Source organism: Amblyomma mixtum, chromosome 10 (assembly GCF_055824585.1).
Source record: "Amblyomma mixtum isolate Tamu chromosome 10, ASM5582458v1, whole genome shotgun sequence".
Classification (NCBI taxonomy): domain Eukaryota; kingdom Metazoa; phylum Arthropoda; class Arachnida; order Ixodida; family Ixodidae; genus Amblyomma; species Amblyomma mixtum.
In genome coordinates this window covers 161060890-161087354 of record NC_143021.1, presented here as the reverse complement: position 1 = coordinate 161087354, position 26465 = coordinate 161060890, and the positions used below count along the sequence as shown (strand labels likewise).

Below are 26465 nucleotides of genomic sequence, written 5' to 3'. Positions count from 1 at the left end.
AGCACATCATGAGAGGGATCGACGACGACGCTTTTCCGATGTTGTTGGCGAAGATCCCCACCATCGTTGCCTCGGTGTATACGCTGTGCCAAAGTTTCGACGGGTTGCTCAAACAACGCCTTGGCGCTCGTCGCCCTCCGATTTAGCCAAAAATTCAGGGGGCACTTTGACTGTCTAAAGTGGGTAGAGGCGGAAGCGTTTTCCGCACCACCTTCGCTGTTCCTGTGGCACTGGTGGCGTCACATATAATTGAGTACTAATTACTAAGTGATGACAAATCACTAATTAATGGTTAATTACTGATTAATGTCTGGATACTGATTAACTGCTAATCAATGACGCTTAAGCTTCGCCTTTAGGAGTGGAACGAGTCCACGGAACGCCACCACCCGTTGGGCGCGATGCCTTGCCCTTTGAACGCAACGCTTTTTGAGGAAAGGAAATGGCGCAGTAATTCTCTCTCATCTCGGTGGACACCTGAACCGCACTGTAGAGGAAGGGAGGAAGTGGGAGTGAAAGAAGATAGATAAAGAGGAGCCGTAATGAAGAAAATGAAAATTGTATTTGAGGAAAGGAAATTACGCAGTAACTGTCTCACAAAATTCAGGGGGGCACTTTTTTGACCTAAAGTGTGGTCACTGATGTGTGGTTAAGATGTTAAGCTTCGCCCCTGAGTGTGGAACGCGACAGCGTCTTGCAACGCTGCCAGGGAGTCCACAGAACGCCATCGCCCATTCGGTTCTACGCCTCGCTCGTCGGTAAATTGGTTTTTGAGGAAAGGAAATGTATCTGTCTCTAATTTGTCGGTGGACACCTAAACCTCGCCGGAAGGCAATGGAGGAGGATGAGAGTGAGTGAAGACACTGTATTCACTAGACGCGCCTTTGTTCATTCCAAACCGTCGAGCTGGCATGGCGGAGTGGATAGCATGCTCGTCTCTCACGCCGAAGACCGGGGTTCGATTCCCGAGCTCGACCAATTTCTTATTCGGTTTTATTTATTTATATGGCCTGACTAGTAAAGCTAATTAAGCTAATTGGGTAATTAAGCAATTAACTAAGCTCAGTCCCACTTACTTGGAGCATCACTATACGATCCCTTCAATTTGTTGCATGGTTACTAGCCAAAGTATAATTGGCCCCGTTTGAAATTCGCGCACTGTGACGTCACGACTGTTTCCACCAATTGAAAAGCGTGACATTTTCTGTCGACAACTGCTGCTTACAACGATGAGACATTAAAGGCTTCCGCCTTAACACACGTCACCGCCCGTCCTCAGTCCTGAGATCCGGCACGCCATCACGCAGGATGTCACCGATGCACTTCCTTGTCTTGGGAAACCGCCACCCTTGGTTCCCCAGGCCGGTCTTTTCCTGATCCAGCCCACCCCTGTTGCCGCCCCGTTGAGCTTCTATCCTCCAGTAACCGTGCCGCCTGCGCCCTTGCCCCTCACATATGCCGACGCTGTCAGAAGACCACCGCGGCCGCAGGCCTACGCATGCGCTACTCCTGCGGTGCTTGCGCCTGCTGCTCCCCGACACCATTTCGCGCCCGCTGCCTACAATCCTTGGTGCACGGCTGACAACCGACCTATCTGCTAAGCCTCCGGTCTTCCAGGCCACGTCGCGCGCCTCTGTTGACGTACTCTGCCTGCTCCTCTGCACCCTTTGCCGGACTACCCCGATACAGATCGCACCTTTCGCCCACCTTTGGAACCACCCCATCGGGGAACCACACCTGACCGTGCGCTTGGTCGCCAGCCCTACGATTCACACCACTCGCCCTCCCCTCGCCGCCGCTCCTTGTCGCCCATGAGGCGTCGCACCGTCCGCGCCGATTCGGAAAACTAGCAGCCGCAGTTCCTAGGGCACGAACTGCGCTCTCATCACCCTGCCTAAGTTCTCGCCTTTCACCGCCGAATCTTGACGTATTTGTAAACGGCGTCCCAACACTCGCGCTTGTGGACACTGGGGCCACCGTTTCTGTAATTAACGAAAACTTCTGCCGTTCGCTTCGAAAAGTTACCAACCCAACTTCTGGACTCTCCCACCGTACAGCTAGCGCCGAGCCCGTTCATTCTTCCGCCGCTTGCACAGCACGCGTCGTCATCGCCGATGTTTTATATGTTGTCGAATTTTTAGTCCTGCGTGCAAGCTCCCATGACGTCATCCTTGGCTGGGATTTTCTATCCCGCCAGAGCGCTGTCATTGACTGCGCCCGTGCGCATGTCGTCTTTTCTCCGCTCTGTGATGCACCCTTCGACGAACCTCCGATTCGCTGTGATGCTAAGCTTGTTGTTGCCGAGGACACGAATATTCCCCATGAGAGTGCTGTGCTCCTCCCTGTGTGCGCCCTCTCAGTTTCTGACGCCACCGTTCTCTTCAAGCCTTCCATCATTCTTGCCTCTCGCCGACGTCTCTCTCTTCCGTTCGCCGTCATCGACATTCTCCACGGTGCTGCCGCAATCCTCGTCTCATACACCTCATTCTCTGCGTTCCCCCTGCTCCGTGGCAAGTGCTTTGGTCATTTTGAAACCGCTGACTTGATCTCTTCCTTGGACACCGATATGACCTCCTCTAGTCCCGATATCGCTGCCCTCACCCCAACTGGCGCTACTCCCGATCACCCACTGCCTTCGGACATTTTCAACCGCTCTATTGACCCCGCCCTCGACACAGCTCAATATGCGCATGAAACGTGCTATAAAGCTTGTCGTCACATGCGCAGGAGGCTCACCTAAAGTTCAAGAACGACATGATAAGGCGCGCTACAGGAATTTCTTTTCACAGTTAAACAATGCAACTGTTGTGTCGCTTACGCACATCAGCATTGTTTAACTGTGAAAATAAATTCCTGGAGCGCGCCTTATCATGTCGTTCTTAACTTTAGATGACCCTCCTGCGCATGTGACGACAAGCTTTATAAGTACGTTTCATGCATGCAATAAAATCAGTTGGAAGTTGGCGCTTCGTCCTGTTCAATACGCGCAGCCAGTTTCGCTAATCGTTTGACCACCAGTCCTCTTCTTTGGGTCGTGCGAACACTGTCAAGCACCACATTGAAACCGGTACCCATACTTCTCTCCGCCAGCGACCCTACCATGTGTCACTTCCCGAGCGCTGCCTCATCGCTGACGACATGCTACAATGCGGCATCATTCAGCCATCTGCCAGTCCTTGGTCAACCTCAGTGGTCCTGATGAAAAAGAAGGATGGCTCGATACGTTTTTGTGTAGACTATCGCCGGTTCACAAAATTACGCGCAAAGACGTCTACCCGCTACCCCGCATTGACGACGCCCTTGACTGCTTGCAAGGCGCCGTGTTCTCCTATCTGCATCTCCGCTCTGGCTATTGGCAAGTCTCGATTTCTAAGTCCGACCGTCCTAAAACGGCATTTGTTACCCCTGACGGCCTATATGAATTCACCGTAATGCCATTCGGTTTCTGTAACGCTCCCGCCAGGTTCGAACGAATGATGGACAACACCTTGCGCGCCCTCAAGTGGAACATTTGTCTCTGCTTTTAGATGATGTTGTAGTGTTTTCGCCCGATTTTCTGACGCATTTCCAGCGCTTGCGCCAGATATTGAGCTGCCTCACCCGTGCTGGCCTTCAACTTAACCTCAAGAAATGTCACTTTGGCGCCGGGCAACTGACAATACTCGGCCACCTCGTATCCAAAGATGGCGTCCTGCCTGAGCCTGACAAACTCCGTGCTGTGGCTGACTTCCCTAAACCGACCTCTACGATACAGGTGCGCCGATTTGTGGGCCTCTGCTCCTATTTTAGGCGATTTATCCCTAATTTCGCCTCTATCGTCGCGCCCCTTACGAAACTCCTCAATGGTCCCGCCGACCTGTCTACGTGGGACTCTGCCTGCGATGAACCTTTTGCGGCGCTTCCGTCGTCTTCTTACTTCACCCCGTTTCCTTCGGCACAATGACCCCAGTGCTCCTACTGAGGTGCACACCGACGCAAGCCGAATCGGACTCGGTGCTGTCCTGGCCAAGCGCAAGCCCGAATTTTCTGAATACGTTGTTGGGTACGCCAGTCGTGCTCTCACCAAAGCAGAGTCGAACTACACCGTGACTGAAAAGGAGTCTTTGGCCGTAGTGTGGACTCTCACGAAATTCCACCAATACTTATATTGCTGCCCGTTCACTGTCGTTACTGATCACCACGCCTTGTGCTGGCTGGCCTCCCTCAAAGATCCCTCAGAACGCCTTGGCCGCTGGGCGCTCCATCGTCTGGAATTCAATATTACCGTAGTCTACCGTTCGGGACGCAAGCACTCCGACGCCGACGCCTTGTCACGCTCGCCGCTGCCCTCTCCTGCGCCCTCTTCCCCCATATCTGATTCCCTACTAGCATCGCTCACATCTATGGACATGCCCAATCAACAACGCCAGGATCCATGGATTTCATCCTTGCTCGATGTCCTTCGTGCACACTCTACGTCCTCCTTCCCTCGGGCCCTTCGTCGCCAAGCTTCCCATTTTGCCATCCGCGACGATCTCCTGTACCGCCGCAACTATCGTCCGGAGGGCCGAAAGTGGCTCCTCGTGATTCCCCGACATCTACAGTCTGAGATCTGTGCGCGCTACCATGCCGACCCTCAGAGCGCTCACGCTGGATCGCTAAAAACCTACGAGCGACTACGCCAGATCTACTACTGGCGGGGCATGTACAACTTCGTTCGTCGCTACGTTCGCTCCTGCACAGCCTGTCAGCAGCGGAAGTCGCCGCCTCGACCCTCGACTGCCCCGTTACAGCCATTGCCGTGCTCGGCTCGCCCTTTCGATCGTGTGGGCATCGACCTATATGGGCCGCTCCCCTTCACTACCGCCGGGAATCGATGGATTATAGTCGCCGTGGACTACCACCTCACTCGGTATGCCCAGACCGCTGCCCTACCTGCGGCTACTGCTCGCGACGTCGCCTTCTTCCTTCTTCATCACTTCGTCCTGTGTCACGGCGCTCCGCGAGAACTTCTCAGTGATCGCGGCCGTGTTGTCTTGTCTGAAGTTGTTCACGAGCTTCTCGACACGTGCCACTCATTCCACCGTACCGCTACTGCTTACCATCCCCAAACCAACGGCCTCACCGAACGATTCAACCGGACTCTTGGGGACATGATCGCCATGTACATTAGCTCCGACAGCTCTAATTGGGATGAAGTCCTTCCGTTCGTGACCTCTGCATATAACACCGCATCTCAAGCAACCACCGGCTTTTCCCCATTTTTTCCTTTATTCGGGCGCGACCCTTCCTGTCTGCTGGACACAATCCTTCCCTACAACCCCGACAGCTGTGAATATACTTCCCTTTCTGACATTACCCGCCATGCTGAGCAGTGCCGCCAGTTGGCTCTCTTCTTCACCGCCGAACGTCAAGGACTCCGCAAACATGAGTCCAATCAAGACACGCCCGCTCACACTTCTCCACTGGATCATTAGTCTTGCTCTCTGTTCCGGCTGCGTCCAAATTTTCGGCCAAGCACATTGGTCCTTACCGCATCTTAGAGCGCACATCACCTGTGAACTATATCATCGAACCGGTGACACCTTCTTTGGACCACCGCCGCCATGGTAGCGATGTCGTTCATGTCAGCCGCTTGAAGCCTCATTACAGCCTTCTCGTCGTCTCCTCGCCTTGAGTCGCCAGGATGGCTTCCTCTTTCCGCCGCGGCAATTGGAATGAAGATGATTCAGCACCGCCACCAACGACGCTGAAGCGCTAGCGCCGCCCTTCGGAGGCTCGTGCTAGAGAACTGCCGCTTGTGTGCCGGTCTTTCGCCTCGCTGGTTCCTAGACTACTTGCGCCAGGGTCTTCGTCGCCGGCGCTTCAACGTGCCAATAAACCGCTCTGCACTTTGTATTTTTGTTATTACGTTGCAACATTTTAAGAAAACCTTGAACTAACAGAAGTCACATCATACGGCCCCGAAAAATACGCGAGCGTCTGAAGTTGTTTTGGCGAAATCTGTCTTGAAGCTCCAATTTTTTTCATTTCAAAGCTTTAAAGCTTTTCCTGCGGCTTTGTAACAATACCTTGACGCTTCCGTGTTTCCAATCTACTTGTATCTCATAGATATTGCCTTGTGTACTGCCTGTGACCATGTGGCTCATTCTCCAAAAATTCTAAACCCTTTTCACACGTTTTGACCTGGTCCCCTCTGTCTTTGAAGTCCCATATCTCCCCACCTCTTCTGCCGGCTGCGCTATTTTGTAGGTAGCGGGCTAACCCCCTCCCCGCGATGCGCTTTTTTCGGTTTGTCATTTTCTCGCAGCTGTTTTACCTCGCGCGCAGCTACGCGCTTAGCCGTTCGTGCGTCTTTCCACGATCTCCCTTTCTCCACCTTTCTGCTCCAGGCCTTTTCTCGTGAGCACAAAACCCTTGTAAAGGATAATTACTCTCTCGCCTCCAGCCAATCCTCCCGCCATTGTCGCCCTCCTCGTCTTGGAACCGTGCGACGCATCGCAACGACACATCCGGCGGAGCCCAACCACGTGCACAACCAGCGCGACGAAAATGCATGCACACTCGAGCTGGCACCGTTCATAGTCTGTGCAAGCGAAAAGCCACATCTCATATGTTAGGAGAGCTCCGACGTGGTTCCTACCCTAGCCTGCAAGATCTTATTTGTAAGTACTGAAACTCTTGTATTTTGATATACGCCTGGAAGTTAAATTGTTTTTGGGAGTAAATGTTGTTTTAGCTACATGCGCCTTTATTTTTCTGGCAGAAAAAGAGAGCGAGCCAAAGCACGAGGACGACATCTGTGTAGCTACTCTCACTGCGAAATGGCTTGCTTGCTTGACGTCGTGCGCAATGAAAATGTGGCCGAATGGTAAGAACTTCATTTTTCGTCTTCGGTGAGATGAACTGACCAAACATTCGCCACTTTGTCTAACAGTGAGTTTGAATTCATGTGACCTGAGAGCGAATGCATTCGGGAATGTATCCTTTACCGCTTATGTACGACAGGAATCAGAACCCCTTAATTTTCCACATCAGACCAGTCGGTACGCATATGTGTCATACTTCCATACTGTTTCTTTTTGCCTTCTACACTTGCAGGCGCAATAGAAAATCCGCAATTCCTGGTGAAGGCTTTTGCTCAAGTTGTCTCTCAATGAAAAAGGGACATTACTCTGGACTATTAGACTAGTGTTTTTTTTTGTGGTTATCAAGTCGCAGTTTCAAATCCAGTTATAGCATGCATGCGAAGCGACTAAGATAAACTGTTGGATTTTTTATGCGAAGCATATTACTAGAGGTACACTACAGCCCTTCGCCGTGGTTACGCGCCGTGCACACCACTTGGTACAGAGACGTCACACCACGTGACATACCACGTGGCACATGACGTCACGACAGAGCAAGACGGAGGTACACTACAGCCCTTCGCAGTGGTTATACGCCGTGCACACCACGTGGTACAGTGACGTCACACCACGTGACATACCACGTGACACATGACGTCACGACAGAGGAAGCCGGAGGTACACCACAGCCCTTCGCCGTGGTTACACGCCGTGCACACCACGTGGTACAGTGACGTCACACCACGTGACATACCACGCGACGCATGACGTCACGACAGAGGAAGACGGAGGTACACTACAGCCCTTTGCCGTGGTTACACGCCGTGCACTCCACGTGGTACAGTGACGTCACACCACGTGACATACCACGTGACGCATGACGTGACGACAGAGGAAGATGAGGGTCCGCCTCGCGCCGTCACAGTGGTAATCCAGGCGCCCACCCAACGCGCGTCTCGGGGTTAGTCGGCGTTCCGCTGTAGCCATGCCGTTGTCTTCCCCCACGACGAAGGCTTCTAGTGGTTGTATTGAAATGACCAAGTATTCAACCAAGGAGAGCCATGTATTACCAAGCCTAGCCATCAATATGCTTCGCATCTGACCAGGGTTAACCAAGTTAAGCCTCAGTCATTTTTTTTTAAAACAAATGTGCCCTTAGTTTCTTGCGTTCAGCGTATTTCGCAAAAAATCGCAAGCCGCAGTTGAACCCGATTGAAAAAAGTGATCAAAAATGTTGTTTTGACGTTTATGTGGAAGAGACGCTATAACCTGTGCATATTAACTTGCATAAAATATTATCTCGCAATTTAGAGATACGAGTTATGATATTTGAAACAATATGATACATTAATCTGTCTTCAGTATAACAATAATTTGCTTATGTCGCATTGAATATATTTACTGGGGGTGCGACACGGCGCATTAAACTAAAAATTAACCATTTGGTACAAGGCAAGTTTAGTAAATTAAGTTCCACTTTGTGCAACTAATATGTTGTTAGTTCCTAAGCACAAATTAAAAACTATCCTGCAAAATATGTTGCTAGTGTCTTTACGCAGACTGTGTCTCAAAAAATTCAGTGTTATTTAATCATTTCTGGTTTTGTTTTATGATGGCCATAATTAAACTTTCCATGACATCATGCATCTATTTGCAGTCTTGGCGCTTCGTGAGGCCATCGCGCAAGAGCTACACGAGGAATTTGTTCGAATGCAGTGCAGCAGTCCTCTTGTAAGAGGAGTGCAACGATTACTTAGAATATGACTGATCAGTTCCCTGAAAGACAACTCCGTTGAGCACTTTATGGGTGACTTAGCCGTGCCACAGCAGCTTGCCGAGCTGCGTTGTCCAACCTGAATGATCGACACGCACCAAACTTGAAAATAAATTATTTTCACACAGCATCTGCAAGCATGCTTTCGGGCCCCCCTTTCTTTACTCCCCAGGCTGGCTGGTGGTTGTGCTATAAGCGTGATTGTTGTAACTCAACGCAATAAACGGGTCGGTCTTCTTTCTTGAATTCTATGGCACCCTCATTTATAAATGTTTGCTAGGTAGAATGGTATATCCACAGTGCCGGTCATTGGCGAGTGGGTTGATTGCATGTGTGAATTTTCGAAAGCAGGATATCAATGCTCGAAAGCTGGATACCATTATTCGAAAGTTGGATGCCAGTATGAGACATTTACTGGCCCATGCTGCGGAACGAACGCCTGGCCTACGTTGGCTGCTCGATCGGCCAAACGTAAACCCTAAACTGGCATGAAAGTAGGGCCGATGTGTCAAATAGGTAGCGCTCGGCCCAAATGCCGATTCAGGACCGATGTTTGTGCCAATTTTTGCAAACAATTGCCCAACGTTCGGCCAATGGTGCGCTGCACGTTTGCCCCAAGCAGGTCGCGCAAGAGTAAAGCAAGCGCCTCGTGTGCGCGACGTACTGGCTGAAAGTCCCCACGCCGCCGAGAGCTCATCCAGTCTTCTCTTAAGCCGACACTGATGATCACTACTAATTCTGACCTGCCCTTTGCGCCGCTGCTCAACTGCGAGTCCTAAGGCCTTAATACGGTGTGAGTGTTCGCCATTTGGTAATCCATTATTGAAAAAAAAAGAAACGCGCACAAAACGACGAGAACGAAAGCGAGAAAAGGCACAAGCGCTTCTCTGTGCTTTTATCGTCTTTGTCCTCGTCGTTTGCTGCGTGTCTTGATGTCAAAGACCTAAGGGGACGGGAAAAAATCTCTTTCCCGGCGCCTATATTTCAACCAAGGGGAAGCCGCAGCCGTGGCTTAGTGGTTTGGTCGTCCGCCTCGGCTGCGGGAGGTGGCAGGTTCAAAACCCACCGTCGGATAACCACCGTATGGGTTCAGGCGCCCCCCTACCTGGCGGCCGATTTGTTCAGGGGGAGCTGTCCTGGGGTAGGCTCCGTAGATCCCGCTGTGCCCTTCGGGGACGTACCCTGTCTCGAACAGCCACCTGAAAATGTGACTCGATGTATCTTACTGTGCCGTCTCGTGGCTGTCTCTGTGCCGTGTAAGTGTAAGCGAATGAATTCGCTTCTGTCCGCCATTGATGGCTTGGGCATCAATTAGGAGAAGGGCTCACATATAACACACGGCACAGAGACAACCACGAGACGGCACAGTAACATATATCGACACACCTTTTCAGTTGGTTGTTCTAAACAGGGTACATCCCCGAAGGGCATAGCGGGGTCTACGAAGCCTCTTCCAGGACTGCACCCTCTCAACAAACCTGTCGCCAGGTCGGGGGGAGCCTGCATCCATACGGTGGGTATCCGACGGTGGGTTTCGAACCTGCCACCTCCCGTAGCCGACGCGGACGACCAAACCACTAAGCCATGGCCACTAGGCCATGGCAAAAACGGCTTGTCATGTGCGATGTCACCGCAGGTGCTTAAAACTAATCTGGAGCCCTCGGCTATGGAGTAACCCAAAGCCAGTGTCCTGCGTTAAATCCTATTCACAGCATATTAGTAGCAAGCGGGAGCAATTTTTTTACCCTCTCAAAATTCATTATAAAACAGTTTTAGGCTACACTTATGCATGCTCAGCAGCTGTAAACACATTCATTGCTTCGAACTTTCCGTTTATTTTCCTTCATTGATCCAAATTCCTCACTTCAGGATTTGTTAAGTGAATGGTAGTTTAGCCTCGCGGTGCTGATGAGAACTGTAATTGATTTTTGGAATTTTGTGGCTTGTAAAAGCTCTATTTTTCAGTGAAAGTAAAGTCGATAAATAGTGTGCTGTAGTAGTATATATCGATACAGGTCAAGATCACTTCGTTTTCAGAGTCCGTTAAAATATGAACCAAAACTAATGACGTTGGGGCAGTGCGTCAAAAGAGCTCATGAAAACAAAAGATCGCGTTCCTAATGGAAATGAATGCTCTAGGAATTGCTTGTGAAAGTCGACGGAAGGCACAACGGGGACAAATATTAGAAACCACTATAGCTGAAGCACAAAAGAGAACTTCCGGCATCGTGGCTGCTACGGTTTGGCAGCCAGCTGCTGCCCACACAACCGTACGTTACAAGTGGGCACTGCTATAAACATGAACCCCGATTGCATGGATTTACCTCAATGCGAAGCGGCGCAGGTGAGGGGAGCTCTTTTCGTTCTTTTGCAATCTGGCAGTGACAGGATAAAGTCTGAGGCGTTTTGTATCGAAAAAAAAGAGCAGAGTACTGCGTAACCACTTTGTACATAGCCCTCGGGAACAAGGATACCATGTTTACACAAAGACACGAATAATATGCAAAAATTAAATGGTCTTAAAGAGGGTTGTTACTAGCGCTTGTCCCTGTCCTTCCATGTATGTATTTGTTCCTCGTCGTAGCGCTGGTGACGTTGTGAAGATCTACCAACTAGCTCAAACCACGATTTTGCTAAAGAGGGTAGAACAGCTTTTAAGCCATACGTTCCTTCTTTGAGCGGTGCTAAGAATGTCGCAGCTGTTCTGCGCGGTGTCATCTGCTTACACGATACTCACATAATTCAAATTCAAAAGTTACCAGTCACGAAACACAAAAGACAAGAGAAGGAGTGTTCACACCACAACGACTGGCGGTGTGGCGTGAACCCTTCCCCTCTCATCCTTTGTGTTTTCTTACTAGTTATTTTCAATTTAAAATATACGAACTGGCCCACATTTCAATCCTTTCACATAATGCAGTCTGCCTAGGACTTGAAGAAAGCAAATGGTTCTTAGAAGAAGCACTCCAGAGTAGACCATATTCCCACCATCACTGCCATTACAGAGAGCTGAATATAACCAACCTCTGTACCGAATGCTTCATGGTAGTCAACAGGGCTATGGAGCACATGGGCTTCAAGGAAAGAAATAGGATGGCGCACGCACTGACTTCATCTTACATTTATCACGCAAAATCAGAGCTTATTTCACACGGAACACTAAAAAGAAAGCAAAATTCGGTAAAATAACGCCTAGCCATGAAGACTGCATGTTTCTCGATAGCTGGTCGCAAGATTAAAAATATTACGGCGTGCGTTAAGAAGATTCGAGCATTGACGTGTTGCATGCAGCCGCTGTCAGAAGTGAACATCTCTGATTATACATTACTCCCAGCCCTTTATCAATGGCGTATGAAGGTGTCTGGTAGCTCGACACCTTCGACGAGCCTTTTCTTGCTTAACCTTAACAGAGATCACCCAGGTGTGGTGGTTCCATCTCTGTGTTATCAGCAGAAACTAGAGCCATACCACAAACGTCGAGCAACTGCCCACGATGCTCGGCTGTCCTTGAGCGCTGGGGCTCTCCTCTTCACTTTTGCAACTGTCCAAGGCCGTCTGTCTTGGGAGGAAGTGCCAAGGAACAAGAACTCGTTTTGAGAGGCACTTGAATTTGGCAATGGTTGTCTGAAAAAGGCAAAAAAATGAGACCCCGAACGTCAAAAATTAGCTGCGGTTTAACTACTATGGCGCATTGGGCATCTATGGCGCATCAGGCAGCTATGGCGCATCGGGCAACTATACCCGGCTTAGGGTCTGTAACGTTGAGTTCGTTCCGAACCTCGGATATGCAGCGCGCCCACCGTGCCACACTGGCAGGCGGCAGTTAATGGTTGATCGCGAGAGTTCGCTCACTGTATCAACGCTACGGCCTATTGCTGCAGTGCCGCGCGTATGCCACAACATAGCTTTAACGCATGAAGCCCATCTCTCTCTTTCTGATCGCCCCACGTATATAAGAGAGAGAGAGACTCTTTAATGAAGAGCAGAGAATTTAGCCGGCGTTTAAAAATCGCTGGCATGCTACTCTGCGTAGGGAGGGGAATTTGGGAGATAAAGACAGAACGAGAGCAGAGTGGAAGAGGTAAAAAAAAAACGAAGATAAAATGCGGCCATGAAATGGGTACTAAGGATGCAATGGCGAGTTTTGATGTAACCTATGGAGTGATGGAGTGCATAGTCCGTCAAATGGGCTGACGCGATTAGGCGTCCACTGAGCCAGCGAGCCAGTTAAGCGCACGTCCTTTACTTAAAATCCTAGGAGTCTGAAACGTTCTCAATATCAACGCAAATGAGCACGATGAACGCCGACGGCCTATGTCTTCAGTGCAGCTTTTCTGTCCCAGTGTTGTCAATGCAGCGCACATCTGTCACTACCGTCGCGTAGCTTAAAACACGACAGACGTGCACCGCTTTAATTGCGGTGCGCAGGGTGGAAATAGTATATGAGGGCAGCAAAGGAATGAACCTCTTGGTAGTGTTGTTTTTCTACCGACGTTTTTTGACAAATATTATTCCAAAAATTAAGTCCGCCTAGAGGCAGTGGTACGACATACGACCAGACGTGCGGCCTAGGTTTTATATGAACAGATGACTGTATAATGCTGCCATAATATAACCTTCTCTCAAAGACGCGTTTGCTCGTGCAATCGGCTCTGCGTAGGCGCCTAGTCATTTCAGTTTCAGTTTTATTTTTTTTTACTGCAGGAAAGCTTAGCGATTATTTCGGAGATACAATATATGTCGGATACCTCGCTGGCTTATTAACGTTAAAAGGATATGACTGACGGCAGTCCCTTACTGTTTCTTTGTAAATACCTAGGTTAATACAATGGCCTATAGTTAAGCGGTGTAACACAGTTGTGAGGAGAAGAATATTGATGCAGGTGTAATTGTTTCGGTTGAGTAAGAGCAGTCAAAAAAGGCTTTTAACCGCTGCTTTGAGTGCAGCTGCAGCGCTGCGCGACTCACTAGTATGTTGTTTGTTTAAGTGAATGTCATCTTTTGTCAGCATATGCAATAATGGTTTATAAGAGGACATTGTCTTCTACCGTGTAACTGACAATATTAATAATGCCTTTATTTTTCATCACAAGGATGAGGGAGGCAGGGAGAAAAAGCTAGGGATGTAGCTTGAAGTGCTCTCGCCACCCCAAAAATAGATAGAAGTTGTACAGGAAAAATATGCAGACAGCATAACAGCATACAAGCAAAGCTTAAAAAAAGAAAGAAAAACCCAGCAGTAATACTAAAGAAATAAAGGAAGCATGAACAGAACCTATTTTTTGACACAACTGTAACACTTTGTAACGCGTAAAAATCAAACGTAAACGCAAAATTACATAAAAATTGCAACTTGCAAAATTTTAATCACATAAATTTAAACACAATTACAGGAATTACAATTCAGAAGTTACACCCGGTTACATATATTTTAAACAAAGTTTTGCAACTCGAGTGTTCAACAGTCATGTTGTGGCTATGGCAGAGATTGAGATAGTGCGGTAGACTACACCTAAGCATCTGTTTGCGATAACCTGTTCTGTATGCATAAATGTGCCATATTTCTTTGCTTCTTGTTTTGTACGATGCGTGTTTTTTGCATAATAAAGCCAGTGTGGCAATGTAAGGAGTATTGTTTTTATTTTCGGTTTTGTATTTAGAGAGTAAGCAGAATGCATATAAATCATTAATTGGCATTATGTCCCCTTTCTCAAAAAGTGGCTTGGATGGGTGGTCATATACTACATTATACACTATTCTAAGAATTCTTTTCTGTTGGGTAAGTAATTTTCGGAGGTTTGTGAAAGATGCATTTCCCCGTACCAAGTGGCAGTAAATTAGATGCGAGCAGCACAATGAATTATGCAGAAGCAATTTCATATTTACAGGGAGAATGTTTTTGTGAGCGTAAACTGTTCCTATGACACGGGATAGTTTAGATGCTATGTAATTTGTGTGCTCGTCCCAAGTCATTTTCTCATTGAAAAATACACCTAGTATTTTGAAAGAGCTAACAACATCTATTTTAAAATTACCAAGAAATATACCATCATTATTTTGGATGTTCTTGTTCTTGAAGCGGAAAATAATGGCTTTAGTTAACGCGTAGCAGCCTGGGCTTCGGCAGTTAATTATTTGCTTTCAGTCGAAGCAGAACAAAAAAATTCAGCTGCAGGAAAACCAAAACCCGAATTCACTCAGTCCTCTTCGAAGCAAAACGCTGTTCGTTTAGGAAGTTGCTTGACTCAAAAATTAAAAACACAACAAAAAATTGAAAATTGGAAACACAAAAAATCATATCGAGCATTCAAGCAATAGATCCGTCACTATGCCTAGGCCCAGTAAAGACCAATTTCGGTCCGAACCCTGCCAGAACAAATAAGGTCACCAATGCGCGCAATATGAATGCTTCACATGCACCGCGAGCAGCATGAAGAGAGGGGGCTTCAACAGCGAGAACTGCGCCTTTGGTAACGAGTTCGTGAGCGAAGTAGTCTAACTGCAACAAAACAAATACGTCCAGCGATGCGCGCACCACAAAAAGTAGACCTGCACCACGAGCAGCGTAAACGGCGGAGCTCAACAACATGAAGCGCAAGTTTTGAGCTGAGCCCGAGATCGAGTCAGACTACAACCAAACCAATACGCCACGAAATGCGCGCGACATGAAACTACACCTGCAGAGCCTAGCAGAGCCTGCAGCATGAACGGCACGCAGCACGCAGCACGCAGCACGACCTACAACTATGCCAAACGGCATTAACTGCGAAGAAGGACGGCGAAGAAAAACGCGACTGATAACTGAAGAGCGGCACTGCTTCTGCTTCAATTAAAACATTAACATACCTCACATTTGTCCGGCCGAAGTTAGAGTACGCATGCTCAGTCTGGGACCCTCATCAATCTAACCTTTCAAACACCCTCGAATCAGTTCAGAATCGCGGAGCTAGATTTATTTTTTCGGACTACTCGTATCACACCAGCGTCACTGCACTTAAATCTGAGGCTAATCTTACTAATCTCGAGTCCAGACGTTGCATCTTTCGGCTCTGCCTCTTTCATAAATTTTATCACAGCCAACTTGATGTTTCAGCTATCCTGCCAGCTCATCGCTTATCAAGCCGTACCAACCATTCCAAAACAGTCTACCCTCCCCCAGCACAGACTACAGCTCATCTTCGCTCATTCTTCGTGCAAACTGCTCGAGACTGGAACGGCCTGCCATTCGACTACGTGCACCACTCCGATCCACTGCACTTCAAGGCTGCCATCCAATCTTCCATTAGTGACACATTCAGCCCATCCCTCATGTAATACCCCATTCCTGGGGCATTTGAGGTATTGATAATAAATAAATAAATAAACTCGCATCGTACAGACGGGGATCCAGCTCATTATCAATGCTCTCCCGGCCGATCCTACGCAGCCAAACTGTTCGCGAGCCGCATTGCTTTTTGCGGACGGAATTACGAAAAACCTTTCCCACTGCATCCTCGGTTGTTGCTCCCGTAAGCGCAACAAAAGCTCGATGTAGCCGCAGCGTGTCGCACCATCAAAGCTGGAAAAACGCTCTCCCCGAAACTGTGCCGCACAAAAAGAAAACGAAGCGCGGTTTCTCCCGCAGACAATGGCGCCGGCGTCTGCTGCGGAGCCAAAAAGCGCGCCCGGACACGTGACCACGACGCCTCAGCCAATGAGAGGCTCGATAATTCGGCGGCGCGCTAGGAGAGTAGAAGAGTCGGAAAGTTCAAAGCTTTTCGCTACTTTTGCTTCATTGAGGGGCTTTAGTGGGTGGCACTGAAATAAACACTTGTACGTACTGATGACTGTGTGTTTGTTGATCAAGGGGGGGATGGGGGGGGGGAGGGGGGAGGGGGGCGGGTACTGTAGACGACAACAGATAGAAATGAAGAGTATAATCCCAGTTAACTTAGTCGAACCAAACTCAAACAGCATCGCAATGTCCTCAGTCTTGCACGAGAGTGTGATCTGGCCTACAATTTTTATTACTAGGAGAGGTGGGCGGATGCTACTGGAGAGAAGCTGCCTTTTTCACTGCATGTTTGAGTTCGATTTTACCATAGCTTTTCTATCCTCTCTTATAGGAGCTTCCAGTTCCAATAGGAAAAGGCGTTGCTGCGGTAGCTCAGTGGTTATAGCGCTCAGCTGCTGGCCCGAAAGACACGGGTTCGATCCCGGCCGCGGTAGTGGAATTTCGATGTAGGCAAAATTCTAGAGGCCCATGGGCTGTGCGATGTCAGTGAAGTGTAAAGAACCACAGGTGGTCGAAATTTCCGGAGTCCTTCACTACGACTTCACCCTTAGCCTGAGTTGCTTTGAGACGTTAAACCCCCTAAACCCATGGGAAGAGGCCTTGTGGAGGACAGTATTAGGTGGATTGGCAGTGGGTGGCGCTTCTGGAATGTACAGCTGGGTGCGGGAGAGGCGGATGGAACTTCTGGAGAATTGGGGCGGGGAGGTGGACCGAGACTGGATGTGGGAGGGCACTTTCCCAGCTATATGTGGTGAAAACCTTTTATTTATTTCAAGGCCTAAGGAAAGCGAACATTATGCAGCATTGTGGATTGCCTTCAGGCTGCCAGATGTGGCAACCAGGCCGTGCTTAGTCACGACGTCCTCTGCGAGGACACCGGCCGAAGTTGGAGATTTGGCTCGGTGCTCGAGAAAGCAGCCTTCAACGACTGGCAGGTGGTCTGGGCAGGAGAATAGGATATGAGCGTAGTCGGTTCTTGCGCTGTCACATAAGCGGCAGGCCGGCGAGTACGCTCCGGGGTGTAGGAGGGCAAGTCGTGCGTGCGTAATAAAGGTGTGGCACTGAAGGTGGCTCCTAGGGAGTAGTGCGGAGGTGGTTGGCAGATGCTGCTTCTCGACGATGCAGGCCTGACTCAGCCAGGCTTCACACACTGAACGCCGGCCCCCTTCCTGCTCTTCTACAGCTTTTGGTGTTCATAACTCGTCTCTGCGACATGTTTAACCCTCCGCTAGATGCGCACCCGGGCTGCCACCGGTAAAAAGACATGTGCACCCAGCACCTCCCGTGTATGTGGTGCACAATGTAGTTCCTAGGCCCCCTCTGTGATGGCGTAGTGGTTACAGTGTCAGCTGTTCTTTTGTGTCGGTGGCATCGGCGTCCACAAGATCAGCGCCGGGCAGCCAAGGGCAAAACTGAACCTTCGGAAACTCACCGGCAAGTATTGATACATGCCGCTGTAGACGAAAAAGTAGAGCATGCATTAGTAGAGGCAGAGGTTGGTTGCTTCTCGCTCGCGTGCTCAGCCCATGTTCGGATCTGCTTCGGTGGTTCTCCTTCGCGATGTACGTTACGGTTTGAAGGAGCAGAGCTGGGTACACTTCCCGTCCTGCGCTCTCCGTCGGCATCACTGCGGAACTCACACCCGTTCAGCATCGACCCATCCGCCGTCTCCGTGTTGTCATTTGAATTGGGCCCCTTCAAACGCCCCCAAGCACTAGGCAGCCTCGACCGCCAAGTCCAACTGACATGGCCGCTGACACCAGGCCCCGGCGCCGATGCAGCCTCCACAATCGAGTCCAATTACCATAGCTGCTGACTCCAGGCCCCTGGCGCCGATCCTCTTCCACACACCGCGAATACGGCCATCTTTTCAAGGCGACGTGTTGGAAGACGCTGAGGCTTGGCTGGAGACCTTAGAGCAGGTGGCCTGCTATAGCGGCTGGAGCATCGAGCGCAAGCTAATAATGTATACTTGGCTGTGGAAGAATCTGCCCGGACGTGGTTTAAAAACCATGAGGCTACCCTACCCACCTGGGAATATGTCTTACGGGAATCTCCCGGCCACATTCGCCGACGCCGACTGTCGAGAGAAGGCTGAAGCTGCTCTGCACTGCTGAAACCAGCGCACGAACGCACCAAGATATGGCCCGTCTTTTGAAGCGCGCCGATTTCAACATGACGGAAGAAAAGAAGCTTCGCCATCCCATGTGTGGAGTTATGCAGAAGCTGTTCGTGGGCCTCGTGCGCAGACAACACCACTCTGTTGCGGAACTTTTACCACCGAGGCGACTGTCACAAAATTCGGCGCATTTTAAAAACAAACAAAGAAAAACCGCCGCGCACACGGCGTCTCGCCGGCGCGAGCCCAACGGGAGAGAGGGAAAGCCCCCGCCGATCGCGTGCCTCTCTCTCCATCGCCACGGCGTGCGCCAAAGGAGTGAGTCATCCACGCCGAAGATTCTCGAACATGCGAGTCGGTTCTTCTGCTGACCGGAGGAAAAGGGCGTAGCCTTGCGTGCACTAAGTCACGTCCCCCTCCTCTGCACTCGGACGTCGGCGACGCCGCCACGACGGCGCCACGCTAGAACACGCTGGAACCTTCGCGAAACGACTCCTGACTCTGACCAATGGGGACGCGCGGCCAGTGAGAAGAGAGAAGGGAGACAGCACTGCAAATGTTGCGTGTATGTGCGCGCCTACTCTGGCGCGTTGAACAAACAGACGTGAAAGCGAGCCTATAAAAGAGGACGTTGACCGCTATCAGTCAGTCCGGACCGCCGTTTAAGCTTCGGAGAAGCGCGCCCGTTCGACTCCCGGGGAAAACACCACTCGGCCAGCCACGGACCAACGAGGCAACGTTCGCCAGTCTGCGGGACGGCATCGTCGTGGAACTCTGGTCGTCGGACTGCCGCAGTGCCCGGTGAACAAATTGTGTTTTGTTTGTTTATCTCTCTCTCTGTATTAGTGCACTTTAGGTGCAATATGGCCTTAGTATTGTATTCTCTCTCGAGTTTAACTTTGCCCGAGTTGCATTTTCTGTTAATCACTTTGTATGTGCCTGTACTAGTGATTGTGAAACCCTCTGTATCGTCTCAATTGCTGTATAAACTTTGTTTTGTTTTGTGAACCTTTGGCTCCGACCCATTCTCTGGCTTGCGACCAGCGAAGGCTGGGCACTGAACGCCCAAAAACCTCTTGTCACTTGGTAGCTGGTCTCCGCTGAGATTGCCACGCTGAGTCGAGGGCATCTCCTTCGAGTCCGAGACCGCTACCCCCACACGCTCTAAGGGTGTCTGGGAGCTTCCCACTAAAAGTGCGCGAAGTCTGGGTGACAATATATTCTGGCGTCCACGACAGGACGTTTGGTGTTTGCAAGCAGAGAACGGAGAAAGAGTCGGAAGGAGTTTACGAATCGTAAACGAGTGTTAGCAGCAGAGCGATATTGTGAGGTGCCGCGCCGAAGCGGTTAGTAAGGTTCACCGTGGAGAGGTATTCGTTGTCTTGAGTACAGAGTTCGGTCTCCAAATATGAATTTAAAGGAGCTTGTAGAAGTCGGCACGCAGATGGGGTTGTCCGGAGCCGGTCTGCGTAAATGGGTGGACCAGGAAAGAGAGAGAATTGAAAAAGAAAAGCAGAAGGCTCGAGAAGAAGCCGAGAAAGAAAAAGAAAGAGAATTTGAACGCGAAATGAAGCTGCTTGCCGCGAAACTGGAACTGCAACGTGGTGCGAATCAGTCAGCTGTAGTTCAGTGCACTAGAGAGGAAGGTAGCAGCTTGCGTATAGATGCCAGCAGGTTGCTTCCAAAATTTGATGAAAGAAGGGACGATCTCGACGCATTCCTTAAGCGATTCGAAGGGATCGCAGTGAGCCAGAATTGGTCAGACAGTGAGCGCGCCACCGTTCTAAGCACGTGTCTGAGTGGCGAAGCACTAGGTGTATTCGGGCGACTGTCTCCTGAAGACGCAGCAAGTTATGGCAAAGTGAAAGCCGCTTTGCTTAAAAGATTCCGACTCACCACCGAGGGATTTCGGGACAAATTCCGGACAGGAAAGCCCACAGACGGAGAAACGGCAACCCAATATGTGGCGCGATTAAGCCACTATTTTGATCGGTGGACGGAACTGTCGGAAATCGCACAGGAATATAGTGCACTCCGCGAGCTGCTGATCAAAGAACAATTCCTGAGCAGTTGTCACCCGAACTTGGCGCTATACCTCAAGGAGAGAAGAGCCAAGACCCTCTCCGAAATGCTAGAACTTGCCGACCAATTTCTTGAAGCCCAAGGGCGAACGAATCTGACCAAAATTAAGAATTCAAATTCAGAAAGCGCTCAGAAATCCGACAGCCGCGATACTCGATACAGCCCAAAGCCCCCACCGAAGTGCTACCTGTGTAATAAGACAGGCCACTACGCATCTAACTGCCGCAACAGCGCTGCGAACGGTAGCCCGACAGCTTGTTTTAAGTGCGGCCAGAAGGGACACAAAGCCGCGGCTTGTTCCAGCCCGGGCAAGTCCGTTCCCCAGGTATCGTGCGTGCGAGCCTCCTCAGGTGATCACCTGGAGGAAGAAGACGAAAACGGCTTTGTCGAGCTAAAAAACGGCAAGAAGGTGCCCTTTGTGAACGCGGTAGTGAACGCGCGACCCGAAGCCGGTATGCACAGGATGCCTGTTTCGGAAGGGAAAGTAGGGCCGCGAAGAATTTCAGTGCTGCGAGACACAGGAAGCAGCGCGGTCATCATAAAGCGAGGCTTGGTGCGAGATAAGGATCTCACTGGAACGAAGAGCCTTGTGCGGCTAGTAGACGGATCCTTTAAGCGCTTACCAGAAGCTAGAGTGCAGGTGCAGACTCCGTACTACAGCGGTAAACTGACTGCACTTTGCATGGAACGCCCCATATACGACCTCATATTGGGTAACATCAAGGGGGCAAAATTTCCCAAGGACCCAGACGGTAGCCGCGAGGGAGAAAAATGCGAATCCTGCACGTCAGAGCGTCGCAGTGATCGACAGGAAAAAAAGCGGCGAAGGAAGCGCGAGCGAGCTAGCGCAAGAAAGGAGGAAATAAAAGGATCACCCAAGAAAGAAGAACGGCAAAATGTAGCGCAGGAAGGTTCCGAGCAAGAGACACCTTCTTCGCAAGAAACATGCGGAAACAACGGAAACAGCTGTGAGAAGCTAGAGGATAAGCCAGTGAGTGGCCGCAGCGGAGCACGAACACCGAAGGAAGGAACGAAAAACCAGAGGACACGCGAAAACAATGTGTCAGGAGTTTCTGCCAAACTCAGCGCAATACACACTCTGGAAATGATTCTCGTGCTGATCGGCACATTGCTTCGGCTGTTTGCTTGCCGCACCGTCGAATTCGGGAAAGATACCAGGAGAGTGTTCACACCGGTCCTTATTGTGAGTCTCTGCGTTCTGATGCAAGTGCCTTGGAACCTGTCGATTGTCTTTTTCGCAGGTGCATGCCGCCCCGAGACCTTTTTGTATGCGTGGGATTTGAAAGAATTTCTCAGGGCGCAAAGGCTAAGGAAGCAACACTGAGCGAAAGTGAGGAGAATGAGTCATCAACGGCTAATGAGGCAGGCTCAGAATGCCCCTCACAAGGAAGGCTCCAAAAGAAGAAAAAGGATTTGGAAGATGAAAGCTCAGCCCTCGAAAAACAAAAGAGAGCTGAACCAGTGGCTGCATCGCGAGAGAACAACTCGGATGACGCAATCGTCAGTGAACCGGGCTCAGCTCAAAGAAGAGTTCGGGAAGAAGTAAAAAGAAAGAGAAATGATTCGGACAGCACCAAAGCAGGTGAAGCCGAAAAGCAGAAGTCCTGGAGAAAATTCAGGAACAAAATGGAACGGAAGAAAACTAAGCAGAAGACAGCCGAGCCGAAGGCAAGAGAGCTGCGCGAACATCGCAGCAAAGTGAAAAAGAAGCTGAGACGAGCAAGCCCAGCGTTCAGCAACGACACCGTCAGGAGGCGCAAAAGAAACCAGAAGAGCGCGCGCCGAGGACGACACAAGAACTGGAGCCGTCATGAGCGAACTGGCGTTAAATTTGTTCGCAACAGACGCGCTAACCACAGGAAAAGGGGAAGGGTTCGAAGCATGAACCGATGCACAGAGAGCAGTAGGAATAGGAAGCTGGGCCAAAACAGCGTTCGGAAGAGAAGCCTGAGAATAAGGCGGAAGGAGAGTCGAACCCGCGACAGGAAGAAAAGCCGCCGCCGCTTCCGAAAGGGAATTAAAAGCGCGACTGCAAGCTTGAAGCCAGCAGTAATTCTCCGAGCCCGCTGGGTAGGCCAAACTTGGAAGTATAGGCGAAAGTGTGCCTTGTATTTGCGTGCTCCATGTTTGTAGCCTTGTGTTAATGTACTGCCCAATCGCGGCGTGTATTTATGTGCATTATGAACATTGCACTGTGTTGTGTATGTGAAAACATCATGGTAGTGGTGTATGTATTTTCACATGTAGTTTGTGAGCGCATGCATGTGCGCGCGAATTCTACCGCCGAACTGCGGCGTGTTTTGGAGTGCAATCTGTCTATTGTACTGTTACGTATGTGGAAACATCATTGTATTGATGTATGTATTTTGGCATTCGCCACTGACTTTGTGAGCGCATGCATGAGCGCGCGAATTTTGTGTTTTGTGAATATTGTTACACAATATTCTTAAAGGAAGGGGCAGTGTCACAAAATTCGGCGCATTTTAAAAACAAACAAAGAAAAACCGCCGCGCACACGGCGTCTCGCCGGCGCGAGCCCAACGGGAGAGAGGGAAAGCCCCCGCCGATCGCGTGCCTCTCTCTCCATCGCCACGGCGTGCGCCGAAGGAGTGAGTCATCCACGCCGAAGATTCTCGAACATGCGAGTCGGTTCTTCTGCTGATCGGAGGAAAAGGGCGTAGCCTTGCGTGCACTAAGTCACGTCCCCCTCCTCTGCACTCGGACGTCGGCGACGCCGCCACGACGGCGCCACGCTAGAACACGCTGGAACCTTCGCGAAACGACTCCTGACTCTGACCAATGGGGACGCGCGGCCAGTGGGAAGAGAGAAGGGAGACAGCACTGCAAATGTTGCGTGTATGTGCGCGCCTACTCTGGCGCGTTGAACAAACAGACGTGAAAGCGAGCCTATAAAAGAGGACGTTGACCGCTATCAGTCAGTCCGGACCGCCGTTTAAGCTTCGGAGAAGCGCGCCCGTTCGACTCCCGGGGAAACCACCACTCGGCCAGCCACGGACCAACGAGGCAACGTTCGCCAGTCTGCGGGACGGCATCGTCGTGGAACTCTGGTCGTCGGACTGCCGCAGTGCCCGGTGAACAAATTGTGTTTTGTTTGTTTATCTCTCTCTCTGTATTAGTGCACTTTAGGTGCAATATGGCCTTAGTATTGTATTCTCTCTCGAGTTTAACTTTGCCCGAGTTGCATTTTCTGTTAATCACTTTGTATGTGCCTGTACTAGTGATTGTGAAACCCTCTGTATCGTCTCAATTGCTGTATAAACTTTGTTTTGTTTTGTGAACCTTTGGCTCCGACCCATTCTCTGGCTTGCGACTAGCGAAGGCTGGGCACTGAACGCCCAAAAACCTCTTGTCACTTGGTAGCTGGTCTCCGCTGAGATTGCCACGCTGAGTCGAGGGCATCTCCTTCGAGTCCGAGACCGCTACCCCCACACACTCTAAGGGTGTCTGGGAGCTTCCCACTAAAAGTGCGCGAAGTCTGGGTGACAGCGACCAGCATGGAGACGACGCTCCGACAAGGAGCCCGCTAGTACGATCGTGACATCACCAGCAAGGTGTTCGAAGCCTTTTCTTTGTGCCTCAGCGGCTGTGCAGACGACTTGCGCGAACTAATTGCCTCCGCTTTCAGGGAACAACTCCAACCGATCCGTCTGTACCAGGTTGCGCCGCTAGCAGCCCTAAACGAAGTCTTCAGGGGCCAGGTGCGACAGGTTACGCAGGCGCCTCCTGTCCCCGAAGCGTGGCCCTGCTTCGATGACAGACCCACGTACGTATCTGTTGTATGTCGCATGGCTGGCTACGGTCCCATTACCCTGACGCCTGCCCTAAACAACAACGGCACCTGTAATGCAACCGCGGCTGGCTATAGTATTACCTCGACGTCTCGCGTGAGTAACAGCGCCCCATATTACGCAACCTCACCTGCTACAGCTGCGCCACACCCTCGAAAGTCGCATTTGTGGCGTACACCTGACCTAGGCCTCTCTGCTGCCACCGTGAAAGCCCGATCATCTCTACCGAGCATGTCCGTACTGCCATGTGGGTCCGCGGTTTCGTCCCGACGAACGTTGTCCTCAGAACGGCCAACGACCGCATGAGACAGCGGAGCATCTCTGGGCAAGCCAGAATCCTGTCTTCTCTGGAAGGCGCGATTCGCGTTCGGCTTCGCCTCTCCACTCTCGCGCTTCCAGTCCTGTCCGCCAGCCAGTAGGCCACTGCCCGCTGCATCGATTTGCCAGGGGGTACTCGCAAATGGAAGTGCCTTCGGTTAGCAGGTGACCACTCTGTTGCAGGCTATGTTGGCCGTTGACCCCTACTGCGACACTGACGCTGACCTTGGAGTAGACACCTTCGTTCAGCGTGCTGAGGAAGCGCGACAGCTGGCACATCTGCGAATGAACCGTCAACAGGAGACTGACGGCGCTAGGTATAACCTCGGACGCCGCTTCGGAAGTTAGGAGCCCGGCAACTTGGTGTAGGTATGGGCACCTGTGCGCCGCCGCAGACACTTCTTGAAACTTGCTGTGCAGATACTTCGGCCCTTGAGAATTAGTACGCCACATCAGTGACATGACGTATGCAGTTGCTATCGCTCCCGGCAACGCGCCGATCGCGCTGTACTGAAGTCGTGCACATTGTTCACTTGAATCCTAACTACGACAGGCCACCTGACTGAACTGCGGTTAACTGCAGCTGTGTGGTACCCTTCGCTGACTTTTTCCTCCTATCCGCATCATGTGGATGCCTCAGAAGAGGGGGCCAGTGATACATGACATTGTAGATGAGATTGTAGATGAGAATTGTAGATTGTAGAGATTGTAGATTGTAGATTTTTACATTTCCTGTGCAGTTTTTTGCGGCTGTTTTGTTTTTTCTGAGATTTTTTCTTTGCAGTCCCTCTAAGCAGCTGCAGGGAATTCAAATGGGCATTTAAAAGCATGTTGGGTACACTTTACCGCATTGTTCATTTGTAAAACGGTGTCACTTCTATTTCTTATGTGTTAAGTTCAAGCGCCTTTGTGTTTCTTGTGATGATTAAAAAGTTAGAAACAGGATCGATTATAAGTACATTGCAGCTACGTTTAAGCGCACCGTATCTCGTGCAAAAGAGTTGTACGATACTCAACACTTCGAATTCCTTTCTAAACCTGGTAATAGGCGTGCTTTATTAAATTAAATAAAAACTAGGAAACTTATCTCGGCCACCATGAACGCAGTCGCCCTAGTTCAGTCACCGGCTGAACTTGTGCGGTCCTTAGAAGAGACAGGCAGAGGCCTTGAACGTCGGATTACGGCTGTTCTTCCTTCTCCTCCGAGATTTTTTGCAACATTGGACAATTTCTAGGAGGTCTCTCTCACGGAGGTGTCGAACACTGCATCCCGCCTTCCACCCGCGGCCCCTGGCCCTAATAGTGTGATTTCTTATATGATCAATATTTTGTTCGAGGAATCTCCCGCCAACTTACTGGCACTTATAAATTACTCTCGTAAAGGGCCATGGATTCCAAATTAGTGGCGTGTAGCAAAGAATATTCCTTTGCTTAAAAAACAGGGAGACGGCTATGTGTTAGGCAATATAAGGCCAATTTCTTTAACTTCGAATCTCGTAAAGTTAATTGACAGGGTGTTGCATGGTCGAATACTGTCCATCATTACAGAGACTGGGTTGTTGAACCCTTGGCAGATAGATTTCAGGCCAGGATGCTCTATATGGAGTGCCCATAGCGATCTGGAGAGTCGCATACAAATTGTTCGTCGCCGGAACCAATACGCAGCGCTTGTTATTTAGATGTGTCTGAAGCTAATGATAGCCTTGAGCACAGAACGCTCTTCCAAAGTCTACTGGCATTA

The 26465-nt window shown here is 50.2% G+C and overlaps 2 protein-coding genes across 2 annotated transcripts in view; both read right to left on the bottom strand.

Moving 5' to 3' along the window:
* The window catches only part of LOC149327525 (uncharacterized), a 753829-nt gene that overhangs the window by 80197 nt on the left and 647167 nt on the right, over nucleotides 1-26465 (bottom strand). The window lies entirely within an intron of this gene.
* Nucleotides 1-26465, bottom strand: part of LOC149327531 (uncharacterized) — a 144539-nt gene that overhangs the window by 9601 nt on the left and 108473 nt on the right. The window contains exon 4 of the mRNA XM_089563245.1: nucleotides 12070-12225. Coding sequence (XP_089419371.1) covers nucleotides 12070-12225 — 156 coding nt within the window. The remainder of the gene's footprint in view (nucleotides 1-12069; nucleotides 12226-26465) is intronic.